General features: G+C 40.4%; 1 protein-coding gene across 6 annotated transcripts in view; it reads right to left on the bottom strand.

The window, feature by feature from the left end:
• The window catches only part of NCOA5 (nuclear receptor coactivator 5), a 30,497-nt gene extending 11,352 nt beyond the window's left edge, over positions 1 to 19,145 (bottom strand). For 2 of the 6 annotated variants that reach the window (XM_045082144.1, XM_045082149.1), the window contains exons 1-2: positions 18,978 to 19,144; positions 6,720 to 6,786 (exon numbers count right to left, since the gene is read on the bottom strand). In XM_045082144.1, the coding sequence (XP_044938079.1) occupies positions 6,720 to 6,757 (38 nt within the window). In that variant the 5' untranslated portion in view covers positions 6,758 to 6,786; positions 18,978 to 19,144. Of the gene's footprint in view, positions 1 to 577; positions 4,263 to 5,888; positions 6,439 to 6,719; positions 6,787 to 18,977 lie in introns of those variants that run through there. The other 4 variants (XM_045082148.1, XM_045082146.1, XM_045082145.1 and 1 more) reach the window with 4 other exon arrangements.
• Between the last annotated feature and the right edge of the window lie 805 nt (positions 19,146 to 19,950).

Below are 19,950 nucleotides of genomic sequence, written 5' to 3'. Positions count from 1 at the left end.
TGCTGCACAGTCTTGGCTGTCTTCTCCAACTTCACTCCCTCCCCTCCAAAGTTCGACACTATCTTGCCACACTGGCCTTTCAGCTGTAACTAGCAAGGCTTTTCCTGATGCCTCTGCTTGAGCAGCAAGACCAGAACATACTCATTCTCTAGGTCTCAGCGTAATATGTGTCTCTTACCTTCGATTCTAATAGTCTAAAAGTTTATTTTCTGCCCTTAAATCCTGGCCACATTTTCTCATAGCACTGTTTTTACTTGTCATTTACCACAATTTGACATATCTATTTACTTGTGTAACATCTGTCTGCTCTACTAGAACATGAGTCCATGAGGACAAGAGCTGTCCATCTGACTCTCCACTGTTAACCCACTAGGTCAGTTTATGTCTGACATGCAGCAGATGCTCCATAACTTATATTGTATGTATTTCTATCACGGCACTTATCACATGGTTCTCTACTTTTTACCTGTTTACCCTGCTTCTCTACTGAAGAGTAAGTTCTCCTGAAGTCTTTGGATCCCTAGGACATCAGCATGGAGTTCAGTAATGTTTAATAAATTGAATTATTCAACTCAACTGTAAGCTTCTTACGAGCAGGTGTCATATTTTGTCTGAACTTTTGTCATCTACCATGATTACACACACTAGGCAGCCATCACAATGCCATCAAGTCTGGTAGAAAGCCTCAATTTTACTTCCTGTGGGCACAGTAAAAAGAATTTAAATGCCAATTCTGCATCTATGAAAAGTCCTTGTCATATATGTTAAGGCTCACATGCACTCTTGATTTATGGGCGTAAACATGGGAGACCAGGGAGTTTAAATGAGGAGGCGCTAAACATTTTTCCGATTAAAGTGCAGACTAACCAAGATTCTTTGTTTTTTTCTATCATGTCCTAGAATCTTCCTCACGTGTATAACATCTGATAAGAGTATATAATGTGGGCAAAAACTCAGGATCCTATGGAAGGAGACAAGTAAGTATTTTTGGATTAATGATCAACAGATAAACTTGCCTTGGGGAGCAGTCAGAAGCAGTCATTAGAGATAGAATCAGATTTCAAGTGTTCTTGGCCATCAGGGATGAGAGATACCATGAACCAGACAGACCACAGACCACACACAAAGCCTTCAGGTGGTGGCAACGAGGGGTGGAGATATGGCTAAGAACACCGAGTCACAGCACATTATTCATAGCCTAAGGATAATTAAAAATGCCATATTGTCCTCATGGTTTTGAACCCACTGAAATATCTTAAACTTACCTTACTTACCTCCATCCCTGGAGGCTGACCATAACCCTAGATTCCCAAAGTCTCAGTTCATGCTTCCAGTGTGAGAAGGCAAGCACTCCCCTTCCCTCAATGAATCTAAAGTCCATATGCAACAAAACTACTAACTCCCTCATTGCATTGCTTTTCTGGGTAAAATGGAGAAAAGATGATATTCACAAGGGGGAAAGAACCAGAGAACAGTGGAAATAGGAACAGAGAAGATAATAATATGAAAAGGCAAAGCTTTTCTCCTTTCTCCAAAAGACGAGCAGTGTGGCAGAAGCAGTTCTTCTAGAGACAAAAACAAAAAATCTTTAGGGTCACTTTAGGACCCAAACAAAGATCTCCCCAGAACAAAAGGGCTCCTGCTGCTGGCCCCAACAACTTTCTCAAAACAAGAACCAGCTAACAAAATGGAGGTACAGGGTGCAGGATTCAAAGTGCACAAGGAGGAAGCCTCTGAATGAGATGCTTGACCTTAGATAACAAGTGGGTTAAAACCAAGTTTCTGGAGCACAATAGGGTTCACATTCTCATCCCAGAGGTATTTTACTGGAGAACAACCACAGTGTACCCTCAGGTACCAGGTCACTAGAAGCTAAAAAGAACTGAACCTTTAAAACAGAACCAGTTAAACAAATTTCAGCACTGGAGTCCACAAACTGAAGGCAGATGACAAACAGGACTAAAATCGCTATACATTTCTCATCTATTCAGCTGGGGAAAAAGCCAAATGCTCTTTGCCTTGAGAGAAATATAGTCGTATCATTTGGAAACATCTGAGAGGGAAGAGAAGGTTGGGTTACGGGAAAAGCCATGGCTCAGATGGTAAAGTGATGTGCTTCTGGTAGAACAGCTTCTCTTCCGGGGACTACTAAGAAGCGTGCAGAGTGCTAGGCATTTGAGAGCCTACAGAGTACGAATGGACAGATGATCATCTTGGAAGTCTGTGATGGACTTTAAGCTTTTCTTCCTCCACAGACCGAAACCTCAAGCCCAGGGTGGTGTTCTTTGGCCTTGGCTCTACAGAATGTCAGGGAGAAAGGCCTCTGTCCTTTTTTGTCAGCATCTCCTTTCTGTTCACTGGAATATTTTCCCTTGGAGGGCGAGCTTTTTTTTTCTTTTTCCGTTCCTGAAAACAACCAACTTCAGTAGTTGCTGGTACCTCTGTTGCAGATATTGTCCACAAATATCATTATCTAAAACGGCTGGCTGTTGTGTGATGTTGGCCCCCCAACATGCTGGCTCCATGTTACTGTGAGAAACGGACACAACAGACTCGTGCAGAATTTTGCCAATAGGTGCTGGTAGGATATGGGGTGCAATGAGTTATCGCACCTCACAGATCCAAATTTTTTAAGTGTCCATGCTTCTCCCTAGGAAGAACGCTGATGATTTTCTCAAGCACAAATACGACTTTTATGTCGGTAGAGGCGGCACTTCCTGAGAACCGATGGCTGTTCTTTAAGTGTTAGTGCAGAGGTAATCATAGCCTGGAATCTTAACTTCCGAGGCCCACCTAGAACTAGTGTAAGAGCAAGTAGTTATCAAAAGAACTAGCACTGGAGATAGAAGTCATCTTGAGCCACATAATAAACTCGTCTACAGCTAGGATATTTCTGATGAGTTGATCCTCGGTGACTTTTCACGGAGATGCACCAAGCCTAACATCCTTAACAAACACACGGGGAAAATTCTCTGCAGAGCTTTTGGTGTAGACAAATTAGTTCTATTTGCTCTTTTTAATGTCAGACAGGAAGGTTTAGGAAATAGAGTCTCAATTGGAGGCCACATCTGTGTAGGGATATGTTCCAAGACCTGGACTGCCAGGGTGTTGAGCTGAAGATAGAAACTGAGAACATCTGAGGTACAACCAGAATCACGGTCCAGTCTCTGAAGAAAGGGCGGGTCAGTGCCTAGCACCAGTGCTAGACAGCTTACATGGTAACTAAGCGATGTGTTCAAGAGTCGAATAAAGTGGTCCAAGGGTTAAATGATGAGAATTCAGGCCGAAATTTGATCCAGAGCAGGGATCCCTGATGCAGAGTTTTGTGCTTGGCTGGACCAATATTGTCAGAATTACACACTGACAGCTGGAGTCATTGGGGAGGCACATTACCGAACAGAGAGCAATGCCAGCAGAACTGTGGCTTACAGAGACATTTGAAGAGGTGATAATCCTGTGAAAACTCCCAAAGATACTTAGGTGTTTTGACAGTCAAGGTTAACGTCCAGCAAAACAAGGTGTTACAAAGGTCTTGCCAGCATATTCAGAAACAGTTTTATTAAAAGGAGCAACACTGAACACATTAAAATACAACTCCAGGGAACTATCTGCCACAAATATACTCCCCCCACCCTGCCTGTGAACAATACATTCCGTCTGGCTGGGGGACACGTAACTGATTAGGGTTGCCAAATGAAGGCAGTTTGGCAGTTGTCAACAGACTGGTATATTTTGAATTACTTCAAGGCTCTGACTGGGAGTATGTACCCCAAGAGTGATATCTAGTGTTCATCCTTAGAGAAATGATTAGCCTCTTCCAGGCTAACCAGTCGTCCATCTTGCCTACTTATTCCATTTTATTTCTGCCTTATTGGTATACCTTAAGAGAAAATACATGATCAGTGTGATCAAAATGTTAGTGTTCTGTTTTGAATACAATATCAAGTTTGTCTGGCTTTAAAATTTTTATTCTTAGAAATAAAAAACTGGGACTCTCTGCTCAGGTTTTAGACAGGGCTCAGAACAGATTTACGAAATGTGAATATCCTCCTTCCCTGAACCTTATTAAGCACAACTGTATGACACTTCGTCATGTTAAATAACACGCTGAGGAACCCAGTTAGGGCCATAGCACCAAGGGGGAAGACTGATTCTAGATGGCAATTAAATTAACCCAACTGTGCCTCCTATTGATTGCAAAAAGAAGCAGGAGGCTACTGCCCTATTCATATCCCAAACAACCTCATTTTAGAAATTATTTGAGGAAAATGGTATTTTATTTTTTTTTTAAAGATTTTATTTGAGAGAGAGAGAGAAAGTGTGCATGTGAGCAAGCATGAGTGGGGTGGAGGGGGAGAGGAGAGGGTGAAAAAGACTCCCTGCTGAGCAAGGAGCCCAACACAGGGGTCAGTGACCTGAGCCAAAGGCAGGTGCTTAACCAACTGAGCCACCCAGGTGCCCTCAGGAAGGTGATATTTTAAAAGGGTATAAAGAAGTGACGTATTTGTATTTATGTCTCTGGTAGGGAGAACATTTTAAAAGTTCCTTCCAATGTTGTTTGTATGGGTTTTTTGGGGGGATCTACTACTAAAAAAAAAGAAGAAAAGCATATAGCTATTTCTTCCATTGCACAAGAAGTTATAAAGCTGCATTTTAAGAGGGGATGAAATTAATCTTTTTAATTTAATGTTCTGGCAATAGCTATACTGGATTCCAAGCAGGAATTTCCTCAACATTGCCAATGTCTGTTGAATACCTATAATCATTTGGAAATGTTAAAAAGATTTAGCTAAGTATTATTAATAAGATGGCATAACTCAAGAGCACAAACAGGAACTACTCTGTGATGTGCCTTGTTTTGGGGTGGGGGTAGGCATGTTGCCTGCAAAAACACATAGACATGATCCAGAGATTATAAGCATCATGGGGACAAAAGAGGGGAGAGGATTTTACTAGTGAAGCCAGTGTCTTTATAGATATCAATTCCATACTCCTTCTGGTAAGTTACCTAGTTTGGGAACACATGCATCATTGCTCCTTGGAAACTGGATACACACTCTATCTCCTTTCAAGCCTCTTGGCAACCACAGCTTCCAATGGGCGCCCTCTATTTCTGACCATTAGATGTAAACTCTTCACCCTCTGTATTCCCTGTTTATTGGGGCATGAGAAGCAACACAGATGGGACTTCCCAACATCTACAGCATGGTTTGATGCAGCATTATAGAAGCACACATTATATGGAACCGCTGAAGTTCTGCAGATTCATTTAAGTTCTTCAGGATACTCACGCATGCCCACAAAATCAATCAGCACAGTATTTACCTGTAAGCTACAGGCATTCCTTCCAGTGTGAGAGCGGACAGACAGAATACCAATGTACATGTTCACTTCTGCAGTGAGAACAATGGCCAGCCAGGGCATCCACCCAGTGGCTGTAATGCAGCTGTGGTTGTGGTGTCAGATTCAACTCCTCTGCACTGGCAGAGTGCTCAGAGAAGCCAAATGAAATCACCACCTTGCTGCTACCATCTGCCCGAACTCTGCAGAGCAGTCACGTATAATCTACTCCTGGTACCTTAGAAAATACCCACCCTTCGCATCCAAGAGGGGGCAACAATACACCAAACATACAGCAGCCATTCCTTCCTATGAGCGGGGAACAAAACAGAGGTGTTTTTGTCTCGAAAGACAGCTGTATGTCATGTGTAAGTAGCTGGGTATATACCAGGTGATCTGCGGCGCTAGCAGTACAGACCAGGATTCATCGTACTCAGCAGTGTTCAGTTCAATATAAGAAATGTAGTCTATCATGGTACGTAGTTTAGGTATGTAGTTTACTGTGGAAAACTGATATTTTTACTTAGAGGTAAAAGCAAAATCCTTACTGAGTATCCATTTGGCCACGAAGAGACACCAGATATGAAACCACATCATATCTGTCTGCATTCCACACAGAAGTACACAAACTGCATCCACTTGTGTACGGTTAGGGTGCTAGTTTGGATAACGCCTCTTTGGTGCATATGGTAACATTACAGGCTCTTCTTTGAGAGAAGGGGCCAATTTAATGCATATCTCGTGGGTATACATCAGGACTATCTCTTCTGTAGATACTGGAAGAAAGAATGTATTAGGGAAATGCCTTTTGTTTCCAGGAAAGCTAAGAAAAAGGGAGACCGTTGAGAGCTGAAGTGTTTTTGCCCTTTTTATTTCCCCTCAAATGGTAACCCAAGCATGCGAGCAAACAGGGGATCTGCAGCACAGGCACGGCAGCAATCTCTCAAGCAGCACTTTCCATAAACCTGGTTAACATCTGGACCGGCAGCCATTTGGAATGAAGAGTCGAATCTCTGCTGCCCACTGCAGCGCAGCATGGCACACACCAACGACCCTGGGGCACTCCTCCTGCTGTGGAGGCTCCCAACGACACGTGAGCTGGGGACAGACAGAGGTTTATCCTCTTCCGATCGCCTGCAACTCATGTTGCAAGCTGAACTTGCTGGGTTTGTCACCGAAAACGCAAAGCTTCTCTGCATCTCCTGATGTATGTTTAAAAAAAGCAGCAAGGCCCTTCACACAACGTTCATGTTCTTATTGTTTGCTTGAGCGTTTCTGATTTGTTGGGGGGGAAGAAAAGACCCTTGACGTACGAAGTTGGGCTTAACTCCCCAGAGCCCAACTCTCCCAAGGTAACTCACTGCTTCAGGGTACTTTACCTTCGTGTGGGGCTGGGTCTTGATGGAGCCGTATTCATATTTCTTCTTTCCGCTGCCTTATTAATATCTGAAAAGAATAATCAACCCATCTGTTCAATGCTATGGAATAAAAACAAAATCATCAGCACATTTCAAATGAAAGCAACAACAAAAAAACTACAATGACAACCAGATGGTGTAAGAAAATCCATTCAGCAGACACACTGTCACTTGGGCAATTTTTATTAAGTTAGGGTAGGTTTGGTAAGGAATGTCCCTCAGTTTATGCTTTAACATGCTATCAAGTCCTAAACCTAACTGCCCCCTCCAAAAGTAGAAAAAGTTGCCTTCTAAACCCTTCGAGTGCCAGCTCCAAGATTCTTTTTTGAGGGCAGGAGAGTGGGAGAAAGACAGGAAAGACAGAGTTATTAAAAAAAAAAAAAAAAAAAAAACGAAAGAAAGAAAAAAGAAAAAAGAAAGCAGCAAAGGAAAATAATTCCATTTTATGTTACAAAGAAGAAACAGCCAGACTCTATTGCTTAAAACTGCCAATATGCCATGAAGCGGGGCCTACTTTTAATGTTGTGTTGCATTCCGTTGTATAGAATGTTCCAGAATTAGATGTAGAAAAGAATATTGTTTTCCTAAACGAAGTATATTACATGTTAGCAACTACAAACCTCACAGGTAAGTACTTCAGAATAAGAACTGGCATTTGGTTAGGTAGTAAAACACTCCACACAGGAAGTTTTCATTAGAGAAGTGTGGCATTTACAACCAGGTAAGGGAGAACAGTGGAATCATACAAACTTACAGAAAAGCCAGTTTGTGCAGTTAAGGCCTACTTGCTAAAAACAAAACAAATCTGCTTTGCAAAAACTGAAATGAATAATAAAAACACCATGTATGAGTAAGAACTGATGAATTATCTAAAGAAATGTACCAATCTATGTCGAAAGATAACAGGACAATTTTTATGTGACTTACAGATTAATAAACGTATTAAAAATTTCAATCTTTGGTTGCATGAAGAAATGAAACTGTGGACAAACCATAAGTGACTCTTAATCTCACAAAACAAACTGAGGGTTGCTGGGGGAGGGGGTTTGGGAGAAGGGGGTGGTATTATGGACATTGGGGAGGGTATGTGCTTTGGTGAGTGCTGTGAAGTGTGTAAACCTGGTGATTCACAGACCTGTACCACTGGGGATAAAAATACATGTTTATAAAAAATAAAAAATTATATTAAAAAAAAAAAAATGAAACTGTGTCCTGCTGCAGTGTAGTTTTGTTCTCCATGTTCCATATTAAGCAACTGGCAGTGTATCTAATGACATTAAATGGTATTAAGCACTCACATAATTAGAGTAATTTAAAATAGTAATTATGTATTTAAAAAATTCCAACCAGAGTCCTATGGTGTGAGAGATCACAGTAATAACATAGAACTGAAGAGGTCTGGTACAGACCTTACCCCGCTATGCTGTCAACTTTGAGTTCCTATTTAAGTGAGAATAATCTTCAGTTCCATTTTAAGTCAGAGTTTCTATTGTATCTAGGAGAAGAATGACTTTTGATAAACTGAAGGTAACATAAATTTAAACAATAAGAGAAGCATATTTCACCCTAAGTTGCCTCTCACATTTTCAATTAAGTAGACAAATGCTATCATCCCTCTATTAAAAAAAATAAAACTAAAAAAATAACATCTATACAGGACTTGGCCAATAGTAATATCTGACCATTGCTTTGGTATGCCAAGTAGCACTTTCACTTACAACCCCAAAAGCTCAGCAATAGCTGAACTGCACATTATATAATGATTAGTTCTTTTATGTGTTTTTGTGAAGAATATTGGTTTAGGTTTCGAAGGGCCTACTGACCTAGTCTACTTACTTATACTGCTCTCTAATATGGGGTGATTATGATTCAGAAAGAATTGTTTAAGTAGTTTTCAAAGTATCTATGGAATATACTGAGGGTATTAGGGGTGTGCAGATTTCTTTTAAATAAGCACAGGATCTCCCAGCAGGATTCCAGATATTATTGGATGGTCTTGTGAATAAAGAAAACTTCTCTACTCAACATTGACTTGACTTGAACATTTAGGTTAGAGTACAGAACATATGGTACCATTTTTGTGGGCACGTTTCTATTAATGTGATATAATTTGCTTACATGGTATGAAAAGGACTATTACACTATAAAATTATATTCATTTCTGTGAGCACCTACATATTAGTACTGGGGAGACCAAAGTAGTCATGTATTATATACACTTTTGGGGCAAAGCTGGCTCCAGTTAGAATGAAGGAGGTAAATATTTTACTTTGAAGTTAGTGAAATTTTTTTGCAATTATTTGAGAGATTATTTAAAGTTCAAGATTATTTTATCTTTAAACCATTTGATTATAATTTGCCTCCTACTACCTATTTTCACTAAATAGTCTAAAGCAATTATATCTGGATGGTGTGGCTTATGTTTCTTCTGTAAAAAAGAGAACTCTCAGACCATTTTAAGTTTCTTCTTAAAGCCAAGTATTTGTTTATTATTCACCTCTATTTAAGAGTTCCTTATACCTCCATCTTGGGTGAGATATGGAGAAAATGAGACCTGAAGTTTTTGATAGTTTCACTGCCACCCAAGAGAGCTGCTCAGGTTAGAGGAGGGTTGGGGGTGGGTGGGTTTCAGTTAGAGTTATGAAAGCAAAACTGTTATCACCACCAAGACCGATACACAAAAAAATCCTAACAAATGGTCACATAGAACTTTTGGAAAACCTTTGAGTTCAGAAATACAGGAAGAATAGAGAAGCTGCCAAAAGTAAACTTCAGGGAACTGGTCACAAAGCATAATTAAGATGTAAAGAGTCAAGGAAAAAACCCTTGTCCTAATCCCTCTCCCCCTTTTGTTGGTCACATAATTTAATAACCCACCAACTGGGAGGTTGGAGGTTTGTTTGAAAATGCAAATATTGGGACTGGTAAAGGGGGCTTTTGTATTAATTGGTTAATTAGATTTTTTCCTTCTTAACTCTTTACAGAGATATATAATCTACACCAAGGAAACGGAAACAATGTTAATATAAGGGAAAAGAAAAAAAAGATGGAAAGATAATCTGGCCACCTTTCTGGACATTAGGTAGGGAACCATAATTGGAGAGAATTTAATCAACAAGAGGGTAGTGGCAACTTTGATGTTTCTTTCCACTCCTGCTCTATCTCATCCTGGCCAAATGCCCTTAAGACCTGAAGTCAGTCTCTCATTGTCTCTTTCACCTCAGCTTGGTTGGCACCTCCATACTTTGTTAGCTATATTAGCTATGTGAATGCCATTCAAAATCACCATCACAAGGTACCTTGGCCTGAATATCTTCTAAGGTTTCTTCTGAAAATAGTTAAAAGCACTTTTCAGTTAAGGATTTTTAGGCAAGAAAAATAACACCAACTGAAGGGATCTACATAAAAGGAAACAAACCAGAAAATAATCTAGAAAACACGATGTCACACAGGAAGTGTCAAAACTGTTTTAAGTCACAAAAGACTGGGGTAAAGAACTTTCAAAGAATGACACAATGACTACTGTACAATTTTAGTTTAGACTAATATGCTAGACAGGGTTCACACAATGGTCTTTGTACAATGCTATAAATAAAAATGCATGTTTCATTCATAGTACCAAGAATGGCTTTGCTCTATTTTTTCTAATTGTACCATCATAAAAACAACTCTTTTCACCTTAAAATCAATTTTTATCACAAGCATCATAATGGAAAACCATAAGGACTATTCTAGCACGAACTGCTGCACTTAGTGACAGTATCACTGTTGGGACTGCTGGATGCTGAAGGAACCCAGAAGCCCATATAATTTTGATGTGATTATAAATGAACTAAAATTCCCCAAAGGCTTAGTTGAAAACAACTAATAATCAGTAATTACTAAATTGGAACTATGTAATGATAAAGATAATGCCACTTGAAAAACTGTACTGACCAGAAAGAGGTTATCACACATTAAATTCCCCAAATTGGGATGGGAAAGGATTGAACTTCTCACTTAAACTACATTTATGAAGATGGCCTTGATGGTATACTATAACATCAGGGATATGTAACAAGTTATAATGCAATGAGTCAGGGATAAGAGAATGCCCTGCTTGTTTCTCAATCCATTAAACTTACTTTAAAAACTGCATTCCCAGTGACTCTTAATCTCACAAAACAAACTGAGGGTTGCTGGGGGAGGGGCACTGGGAGAAGGTGGGTGGGATTATGGGTGGGGAGGGTATGTGCTTTGGTGAGTGCTGTGAAGTGTGTAAACCTGGCGATACACAGACCGGTACCCCTGGGGATAAAAATATATGTTTATAAAAAATTAAAAATTAAAAAAAAACCCCAAAACAAAAAACTATGCATTCCCTCATATTGGATTCTTTCTTTCATCCTCTAATTAAAATAGTGATTATAGGGATGCCTGGGTGACTCAGTTGGTTAAGCGGCTGCCTTTGGCTCAGGTCATGATCCCAGCATCCTGGGATGGAGTCCCACATCGGGTTCCTTGCTCGGCAGGGAGCCTGCTTCTCTCTCTGTCTCTGCCTGCCACTCTGCATGTGCTCGCTCTGGCTCTGACAAATAAATAAAATCTTTAAAAAAAATTAGATTATATCTTTAGCTATATTAGATTATTATTCCTAGGTACAGGAATGGGGGAAACAATGATAACTTCTATTTACAGAATGCTTACTCTGTCCCAGAGCCTGTACTAAGAACATCATGTGCATTATCTCATTTAATCCTTTCTACAATGCTTGGAGGTTAAGTGCTATGATCTCTATTTTGCGAATGAGGAAATTTGAGATTTAGAGAAATTAACTGACTTTTCTTTCTTAGATCACATGATGGTCAGGAGGCAGAGCTAGGATTCAAATCCAGATTTGTCTGACACCAAAGTGCTTAACTATTATACTATACTGCCCCAACAGGGAACAGAAAAACATGGTTTCCATTATGAACACTTGCTAAGACTCCCTGATCAAAATGACAGAACCTGGGAGAGGCCCAGGCTATGCCAGTCACACCAATGTTTAAGTGCCCCAGATACCCAGCAGGGCAGAGCCTACTTATTAAATTCCACTTCAGTTTCTATCACCTCAAACTACAGTTGACCCTTGAACAATGCAGGGGTTAGGAGTGCTGTTCCCATGCAGCGGAAAAACTCGACTACCTAAAAACTTAACGGCAGCCTACTATGGACCAGAAGACCTACTGATAACATGAACAGTCAATTAACATATATTTTTGTATGTTATATGTATTATATACTGTATTCTTACAATAAAGTAAGGTAGAGAAAAGAAAATGTTATTATGGAAACCGTAAGGAAAACACATCTACAGTATTATAAAAAAATTCACATATAAGTGGACTTGTGCAGTTCAAACCCAGGTTTTCAAGGGTCAACTGTACAATGTTTCTGACTTTGGTACCGATATTCTACTCACTTCAATACTTCAGGAAAAAATTCTACATCATTTAATTTTCTGCCCTTTTTACTTCTTTCGAGGAAAGAGCACTCACCTGATCAGCATATCTGAGTTCTAGTCCTAATGGGAGTGGTGGATAGTTAGTCAAGTCATTTGATTTCTCTAAATCTGATGAAATGGATACTCTACCTGTGTTGGTTATGCTGATTCAAGGACAGCATCAGCATCACTAATTTAGACTCACAAAGATGGAGCTAATCTAAACTGGTAAAACAACCTGAGCTACAAAAAATATAAAATACAGGCTTATTTAACACAGGTAAAATTTCCGCTGAACTGAACAGAAATCCTTACAGAACTGAATTAACACACTTGAAAACAGTTTCTAATCAGCTCAATCGGATGCCTCCAGGCCTACTATGTGTCACACTGTGTACGATGCCTTACACATACAGAAATAATAAGGCTAAAGTCTCTGCTTTAAAGGAGTTTACTGTTTAATAAAGGAGAGTGGAACATACAAATGGATAATCATAACCTAAAGCAGGTTTACTGCAGAGACAATGAAGGCTAGTGTGGCAGGGGAGAAGAGACTGAAAAGAGTAAGGGGTAGGAGGGACATAGAGGCGGCGGGGATGGCCTAAAGGAAGAGTCCTGCAGGACGAGTAGTTCTGAAAGTTCAGAAAGAGAAGAGTCATTCCAGCCCATGTAAAGGTGAAGGAATGGCGTGAAGAACATAATTAGTAAGTTCAGTGTAGGAAGTTTAGTGTAGGGAATAGGGGGACAGGAGGAAGAAAAGAGAGAATTACAGATGCAAGCCAGAGTTAGAAAAAGGTCACAAAAAACTTTGCTGCTGAAAAGGAAAAAATTGGTGGCAAGAGGGTCTGTGTACATTGAGCTACCATAATAGAGTCTCAGTGAAGCTAAATTAATAAAGGATTCCTATACGTATATTATCCAAAAAAGGGGGGCAGGAGTATTTAAACCTAAGATATTCAAAATATTAACTATAGTAATGATTTTCAAGGATCATTGGTTTGACAATGAAGGGTACAGGAATGAGAAAAGTATTTAAAAGGTTATGAATCTACCTTCAATAAAGGAATATAAAATAAACTTGGGGCCCAAGTCAGGAATTAATAGCCAACAATATTAGTTTAACCCACTGTTCTAGAAGAAACAGACAACCAAGCACCCTTCCTTAGTTTTTCCTAATACTTAAAAACAAACAAACGAACAAAGAAACAACTTAGTGTGATTAAAAAAAAAAACACCTAACACACAATTTACCATATTAGCTATTATTTTTTTTAAAGTAAGCTCTATACCTAATGTGGGGCTTGAACTCACGACTCAGAGATTAAGAGTAGCATACTTGACCAGCTGAAACAGCCAGGTGCCCCTCATACGAACTATTTTTAAGTGCATGGTTTAGTACATTGAATATATTCATACTGTTGTACAACAGATCTTCAGAACTTTTTCATCTTGCGAAACAAAAATTTATACCCATTAAACAGTTTCCCATGTCCCCTCTCATTTACACACACACACACACACACACACACACACACTTTTTCATTCTTCACGTCTCATTCCTTTCATGAAGATATCAGTACCACCTGAGAAGATGGCTAAACATCATTCTCAGACCTCATCACAAACTTTGAGAATCTGAAGATGAAGCCTGGGAACCCGTATTTTAACAAGCTTCTCAGGTGATCCTTGGCAAGTATTTGGGAACTGTATTATCTATTTATCCCTTAGCTTATGTATAAAATATACTTAGATCCTCCATTTAGAAACCTCTTTAAACTCCTGTATTCAAGGAGTAATAACCCATAAACATAATGCCACAAAGAAAACGTCATGACAATGGCTAAAATCTGTCAAAGTATAACCCTTGAAAACAGTATAGAAAACATAATCATGTAGCTACCTCCAAAGGAAATGGAATCATGAACCCACGTTTCCACTGTATTAAAGTTAGTAATAACATCCAACTGTAAGGTCAGTGTCCCTGCCCCCCCAAGGAGGAGTGTATACCAACAACTTCTCTTCGATTTCATCTGATCATTTAAAAAGTATACTGAAAACTTAAGCTTTTTTCCCCAATTACCTAGTTATAAAAGAGCAAGAAAAATATTATCCACTGAGCTTGCCACTTTTTGATAGCATATTATCCAGTTCTTTGGCTAATAAATGGCAAAATTTCAACTAAAGTTCTCTCTAAATTCTGCAACTAGACTTGTTGATACTGTTTTGCTGGCAGGGGCTAAAACTCCTGCTTCTTTTTAGGCATCTGGTTTTCATATCTAAATTCATCTCTTTGCAAGAAGAAAAAAATGGTCACACATATGATTTCACATCCACACCACTAAAAGCAAAGTGGAGGACATCTAAATTTAATAAGCAGACCATGGAATCTTGGTAGGTCTGCTTTCTTTGTTTTCAAGAGGTAAAAGCATCCTACTGATGCAAATGGAAGGAATTAAAATACTAAAAACTCTACAGATATTCTAATTATTGCTATTACCTCTAGTTCAAACCATGAAGCCAAAGAACATTTTATAGTTAAATTACAGTTTTGCTTAAAATGTATACCAACCATAAACCAGAGTTGCCAATTCCTATTAGTAATCTGGGATATGAATAGATTAGTACTAGAATCTGCTTCAATCTTCTATTTCTAGTGAAAACTCATTTTCTAAAGCCTAAATCTGGGGTTCTCAAAACCATAATATGTTCTCAAAAACATAAAAATTGCAGGGTTTGCTTCTGAAAGGTAGATTCTCCAGCCCCCAACTCCAGAGCTGGGGGGATGGGAAGCTGAATACAGATTTGTATTTTCAACAAGCTGTTCTAGGGACTGATGCTGTTCTGAAATAAGTTTATAATCTTACATTTTTGTACTGAACGAAATAATATTTTTCTTATTTTTTTCTTTTGGATATCAAGAATAATTTCTGAAGAGATATTTAAAAATAAATTTCCTGTATCATCTCTGATGGTAAATACATGTTATTACTATCTCAGTCTCCAACTGGATAATTAAGTATACTCACTTAAAGCCAAATTACTCATAATTCAAAGTTCTCCAAAGCTTGCTCACTAACTGCAGGATCAACCTAATCTTCTATAATTCAATCACTCTAGATCCAATCCAGGGGACCACTCAAGATATTTCATAGAGCTCAAGTTATAAGATATTTTGCTTTCTAAATGTTTTCCAATGCAACTTAAGTTGCCCTCATCCTTGCCTAAAGTTGTCAGTCTTTATGTAGGTCAACAATAATGTTGTTTTGAATAGGAAATAAAAGGTCAAGAGTATTATGGTGTGCAAAAGTTCTGATTTTTTTGAGGAGAATTTTCTTAACATAAATATAATTGATAATGAGCACTGGGTGTTTTACACAACTGATGAATCACTGAACTCTACCTCTGAAACTAATAATACACTATATGTTAATTAACTGAATTTAAATTAAAAAAAGAAAAAAGCACTTGGTCCAGTTGACCTATTATTTCTTTTGTTTGTTTCTGGGTGGGTTTTTTTTTTTTTAGTGATAGGCTAAAGAATGAAAATGACCATCCCTATAAATATTCATATCTGGTGGTAATAAAACCACCATTTAAAAAGCAGCAGGCATGCTGGTATTATATATTTAGCTGTCAGTATACTTCATACTTCTCTAATGTGCTATGGCTTCAGACAGTGGCCTTACCCTGATCCTTTCATTAACGCTTCTCATTAATGAAAGTAGCATAAAGGGTAATATTCTGTTGGTCACTGCGCTTTTAACTTCTTGATAGTTCAACTCTGCTTAAGCCAAATAGTCTAGACAAATGTGTACACTGTTCACAGGACAAATCTTTTGGCACAAAAAAAAAGCTGACTGAGCTTTAAAACCACCTGTCTCAAAACACATGGTAATCATTAGTAAACCACAAGGTAAAGAGAGGAAACAGAGCATGGCAGAAAGAACAGTCAGTTTGGGAAAACACTAGGACCTAAACATGTACATAGGAGGATAGCAAGACAACGGTACCAATGATATCGTCCTCTCTTGGACATCTACAGTGCATATGTTTAGTATATTAAAGTTCTGGAATAAGGACACCTCTTTATCTCATTATTTCCCAATTTTGCTTGACCACAAAATCTTACCTTCAATAGTATCCTGAATATGTTCTAATAAGTATATGATTTGGGCAAAAAAATCTAACTTCTCTGAGCCAATTACTTCCTCATAAGCAAAAAAAATTTAATAATATCAGCCTACCTATCTCACAAGATGATTAGTGGGAGCAAATGAAATGGTACTGTAAACCTGCTTTTAAATCATATGCACTGAGGGTTGTATGTGATCATTACCATCAAGAGTAATAGTTTAGGAATAGACGTTTCATTCTTTATGTGGGGAGTCAAAAACAAAGAAACAAAGATAGTTGAAAGGAATAAAATTTTAAACACATTTCCTCCACAGGTATCTCATTCAAATATTAAATGCATTTCCTCCACAGGTTTCTCAATCTCTTACAAGTACAAATGAATTCCAATACTTCTCACAGTAGTAACAACCATACAAAGGCACTGCCATCTGCAGGCCACAGGGATAGAATGCTTGCAATGGTTCTTAAGAATGAAGTTTCAAATCATGAGGCATTCTTTTTTTTAATTTTTTTTTTTAATCATACTTCTAAAACCTTTCTCCAAAGGACTTAGCTTTTGAGCACTGGTAGCTAGAACCTCCATGTGCTGAAGATCGGAAACAAACCTGAGTAAAAAATTCTCATTTCTTCTCTAAACAGGACTGATCACCTTAGCCTTATATAAGTTCTACATTTTGCTCTTACCAAGGTAACTCCAAGGCATGTGGATTTTTTTTTTCTTAGACTTTGAAGAAACAACGCCTGAATGGTCTGAGCAGACTTTTCTGAGTTTCCTTTCCGTGAATTAAAGTAAATCTGCTCTCTCACACACACAATGTTTATGAACGGACTACAGAGAGAACAGACTGTTTACATAAATAAGTTAATCTGTCAATGCCTCCCTTTGTTTGAAAAACCTAATTAGCTTTTTTCAACAATGCATCAATTGGCAGCATCTGATCTAGCCAGGAGAAAGGAGCTCCTAATGCCTCTTGAAATGTGTGCTGTTTACTGGCATGTGAGTCTGCACCACCTGCAGCTAGAAAAATTCCTTCCACTGGGCCCTGGAATACAGTTTCTCCAGCACATTCTACAAGGAAAACTACAATTTCTATGTTTTAAGTTAAAAAATCATGTCAGAGGTTTCAAATGAAGATGACACGATGACACGTGTCATGACACGAGCTAAAAGAAAGGCAAAGAAACTAGAATATAGGAAGAAACAGATGTTAAATAGCTAAGTGATCTCCAATACCCACAATGCAAAAGCCTGGGCTTTACTGGTTGGAAAAAGGCAACATGAAAGTACGTTTTCACACCCGGACTGACTCATACAGAAAACATTAAATCTAGAGTTGTCAAAACCCAAAACTGCTCCATGGTCATACGCAGAAACAGTCAGGTGGTTACCATGCCACAATGCTACAAGAAAACTGAGGAGGCACACCGGCGCACTGGAGCTGACAGTTCCTGCAGTTCCCTGGGACTAGCGCTTGTAAGTCAATAATGAGAACAGTTTACAACGAAAAAGCCTTGTAGTATCATCATCCCCAAGTTATTGGAGCATTTCACGGAATCCGCTATGCCTCAGGGAAAAAAATCTACGCACAGAGCGAAAGCCAGGACGACAATTAACCCCGTACTCCTAGGGCAGCGTTTCCCAAAGCGTGGAACGCAGAATAACTTCAGGAGGAACAAGGACGCACTGTTTAATAGATAGGTATTTATTTTTTATGAGCATTAGGAAAATAACTGGCTTTCCATTATACGGTTTGTGATTTACGTTTCCACCTTGAACAAATGTATTTAAGGAGGAGGAAAAAGGAGTCAGTTTAAAGAAAAAAATTAACATTTGGTAAATAAATAACAGTACAGAAGGCACACGACAGAAAGGTGTCACGCGAGAGACTGAAATTTGGGAAACGCCGTCCTCAAAAAAGCCCCCGGCGGGTCGTGGGGAGCGGAGAGTGACCTGGGTCAGGAGACAGAAGAGCCAGCAGGTTGGGGCGTTGGCTCTGTCGCTAGTTTCCACGGTAACCTCGGGCACAGTTTCTTTCCCCATCCTCGGGGCCCGGGGTCCGCGTTATAAACTGAGTGGAGGTATCACGCGACAAGGAGACAGACGCCCCGAAGATGCTGTCAAGGGGCCGCGAGGCGGCGGCGACGGGGGCCAGCGTTCGGTTCGCCGCACGGCGCTGCACGCCCGGTAGAACGCCCGGAGAGGCGGGCCACCTCGGTCCGAGTTCGAATCCCGCCTGCGCCACCGACTCGCTGAGGACCCGCAGGCGAGCGACTTCACAATTTCGAGAAAGGGACGCGGGGTGTGCAGGCCTATCCTACAGACAAGCTCGGAGGACTACTGTCGGCGGTTCGCGCACAAACAGGCGGCCGCGGTGCGGCGCCGCCCGGACCTGAGCCCACCACCGGCCGCCCCGGCCGTCCCGGCCTGGGCTTGACGGGAGCCAGAGGCCGCGCCCCGCACCGGGCATGCGCAGCTCCGCGCGCACCCGGAGAGGAGCCAAGGCCGCGGTCGCGCGTCGAGCGGGCCCTCCCGCCTCAGCCTCCCCATCCGGCCCGGGCCCCTCAACCGCCTGCCGTGAGCCCCACGCCTCGGCGGACGGCCACCGCTTCCCGGCACTCACCGCTACCAGCGCGGCGGGCTCCCAGCCGCTCCTTCGCCTCAGGCCCGCCCCTGCCGCCTCCACCTCAGCCCACCTGCCCGCCGTAGGACAAAGGCGCCACCAACCGACCGGCGCGGGCACGAGGCAATGGCGGCCGGGGCGGAGAGTGGGGGCAGAGGGCGCGCACGCAGCGGCAGGCGCGGCAATGTCGCAAGAGCGCGTGGGTTTACGGCAGGGCTGAGTTGGGCGTCGATCTCCTTAGCAATCAGGGCGGGGAAGTGGCTCCCGGCGGCCGTTGAGAACGCTAGGGGTTGCCTAGTAACGGCTCGGAGGCTAAGGATGGGTCCAGGCTTGGTCCCCCGACCCCAAAGGCTTCGCCTTTCTTCTGATATTCGGAGCGCCTTTTCTTCCATTCTAACTGTGGAAATAGATCATTTAAATCCTAAAACACTTTGATTTCGTTTTTCATAAAACACAACAAAAAACAAAACACCTTTGGATGTGTGTGTTGGAGAATAGTATATGGATTCCTGTAATCTCCGAATCCCAAGGAACAAAGAAAGCAGAGAGGTAGAAAAAAACGCTTTATTTAAATTTACATTTAAATAGGCTGTGTACCCTATTAGTTTTGCTGACAAGGGGTAAAAGGCTTATGTTGATATAGTTACAGGTTCTTTTTGAGTTATTTCTTCCTGGAATATTTATTCAGTGTCAAAAATAAATACCGCAGAATGTAATTGTTGACTATGAAGCATGCAAAATGCTGTATTGTTCATTTTTTTCTCTAGAATAATTTGTCAGAGGGGATGGAATTTGTTCACACAATTGTAAATACACTTCATTAATCACAGCTATCGCTATATGAATAAGGTAGGCTTTTTTATTAGTTAGGAATTGTCTCAGACCCTGCGGGGGTCTAGTTTTTCTCTTTGTGAATAGTGCATGCCAAGGAAAAATGGTGGCTGTGGAACTGGAATGCTATGGGAAGTCAGAT

The sequence above is a fragment of the Mustela putorius genome, unplaced genomic scaffold, assembly GCF_011764305.1.
Source record: "Mustela putorius furo isolate JIRA1106 unplaced genomic scaffold, ASM1176430v1.1 tig00000592_pilon_pilon_pilon, whole genome shotgun sequence".
Lineage (NCBI taxonomy): Eukaryota > Metazoa > Chordata > Mammalia > Carnivora > Mustelidae > Mustela > Mustela putorius.
This window is presented reverse-complemented; position numbering and strand designations above follow the sequence as displayed.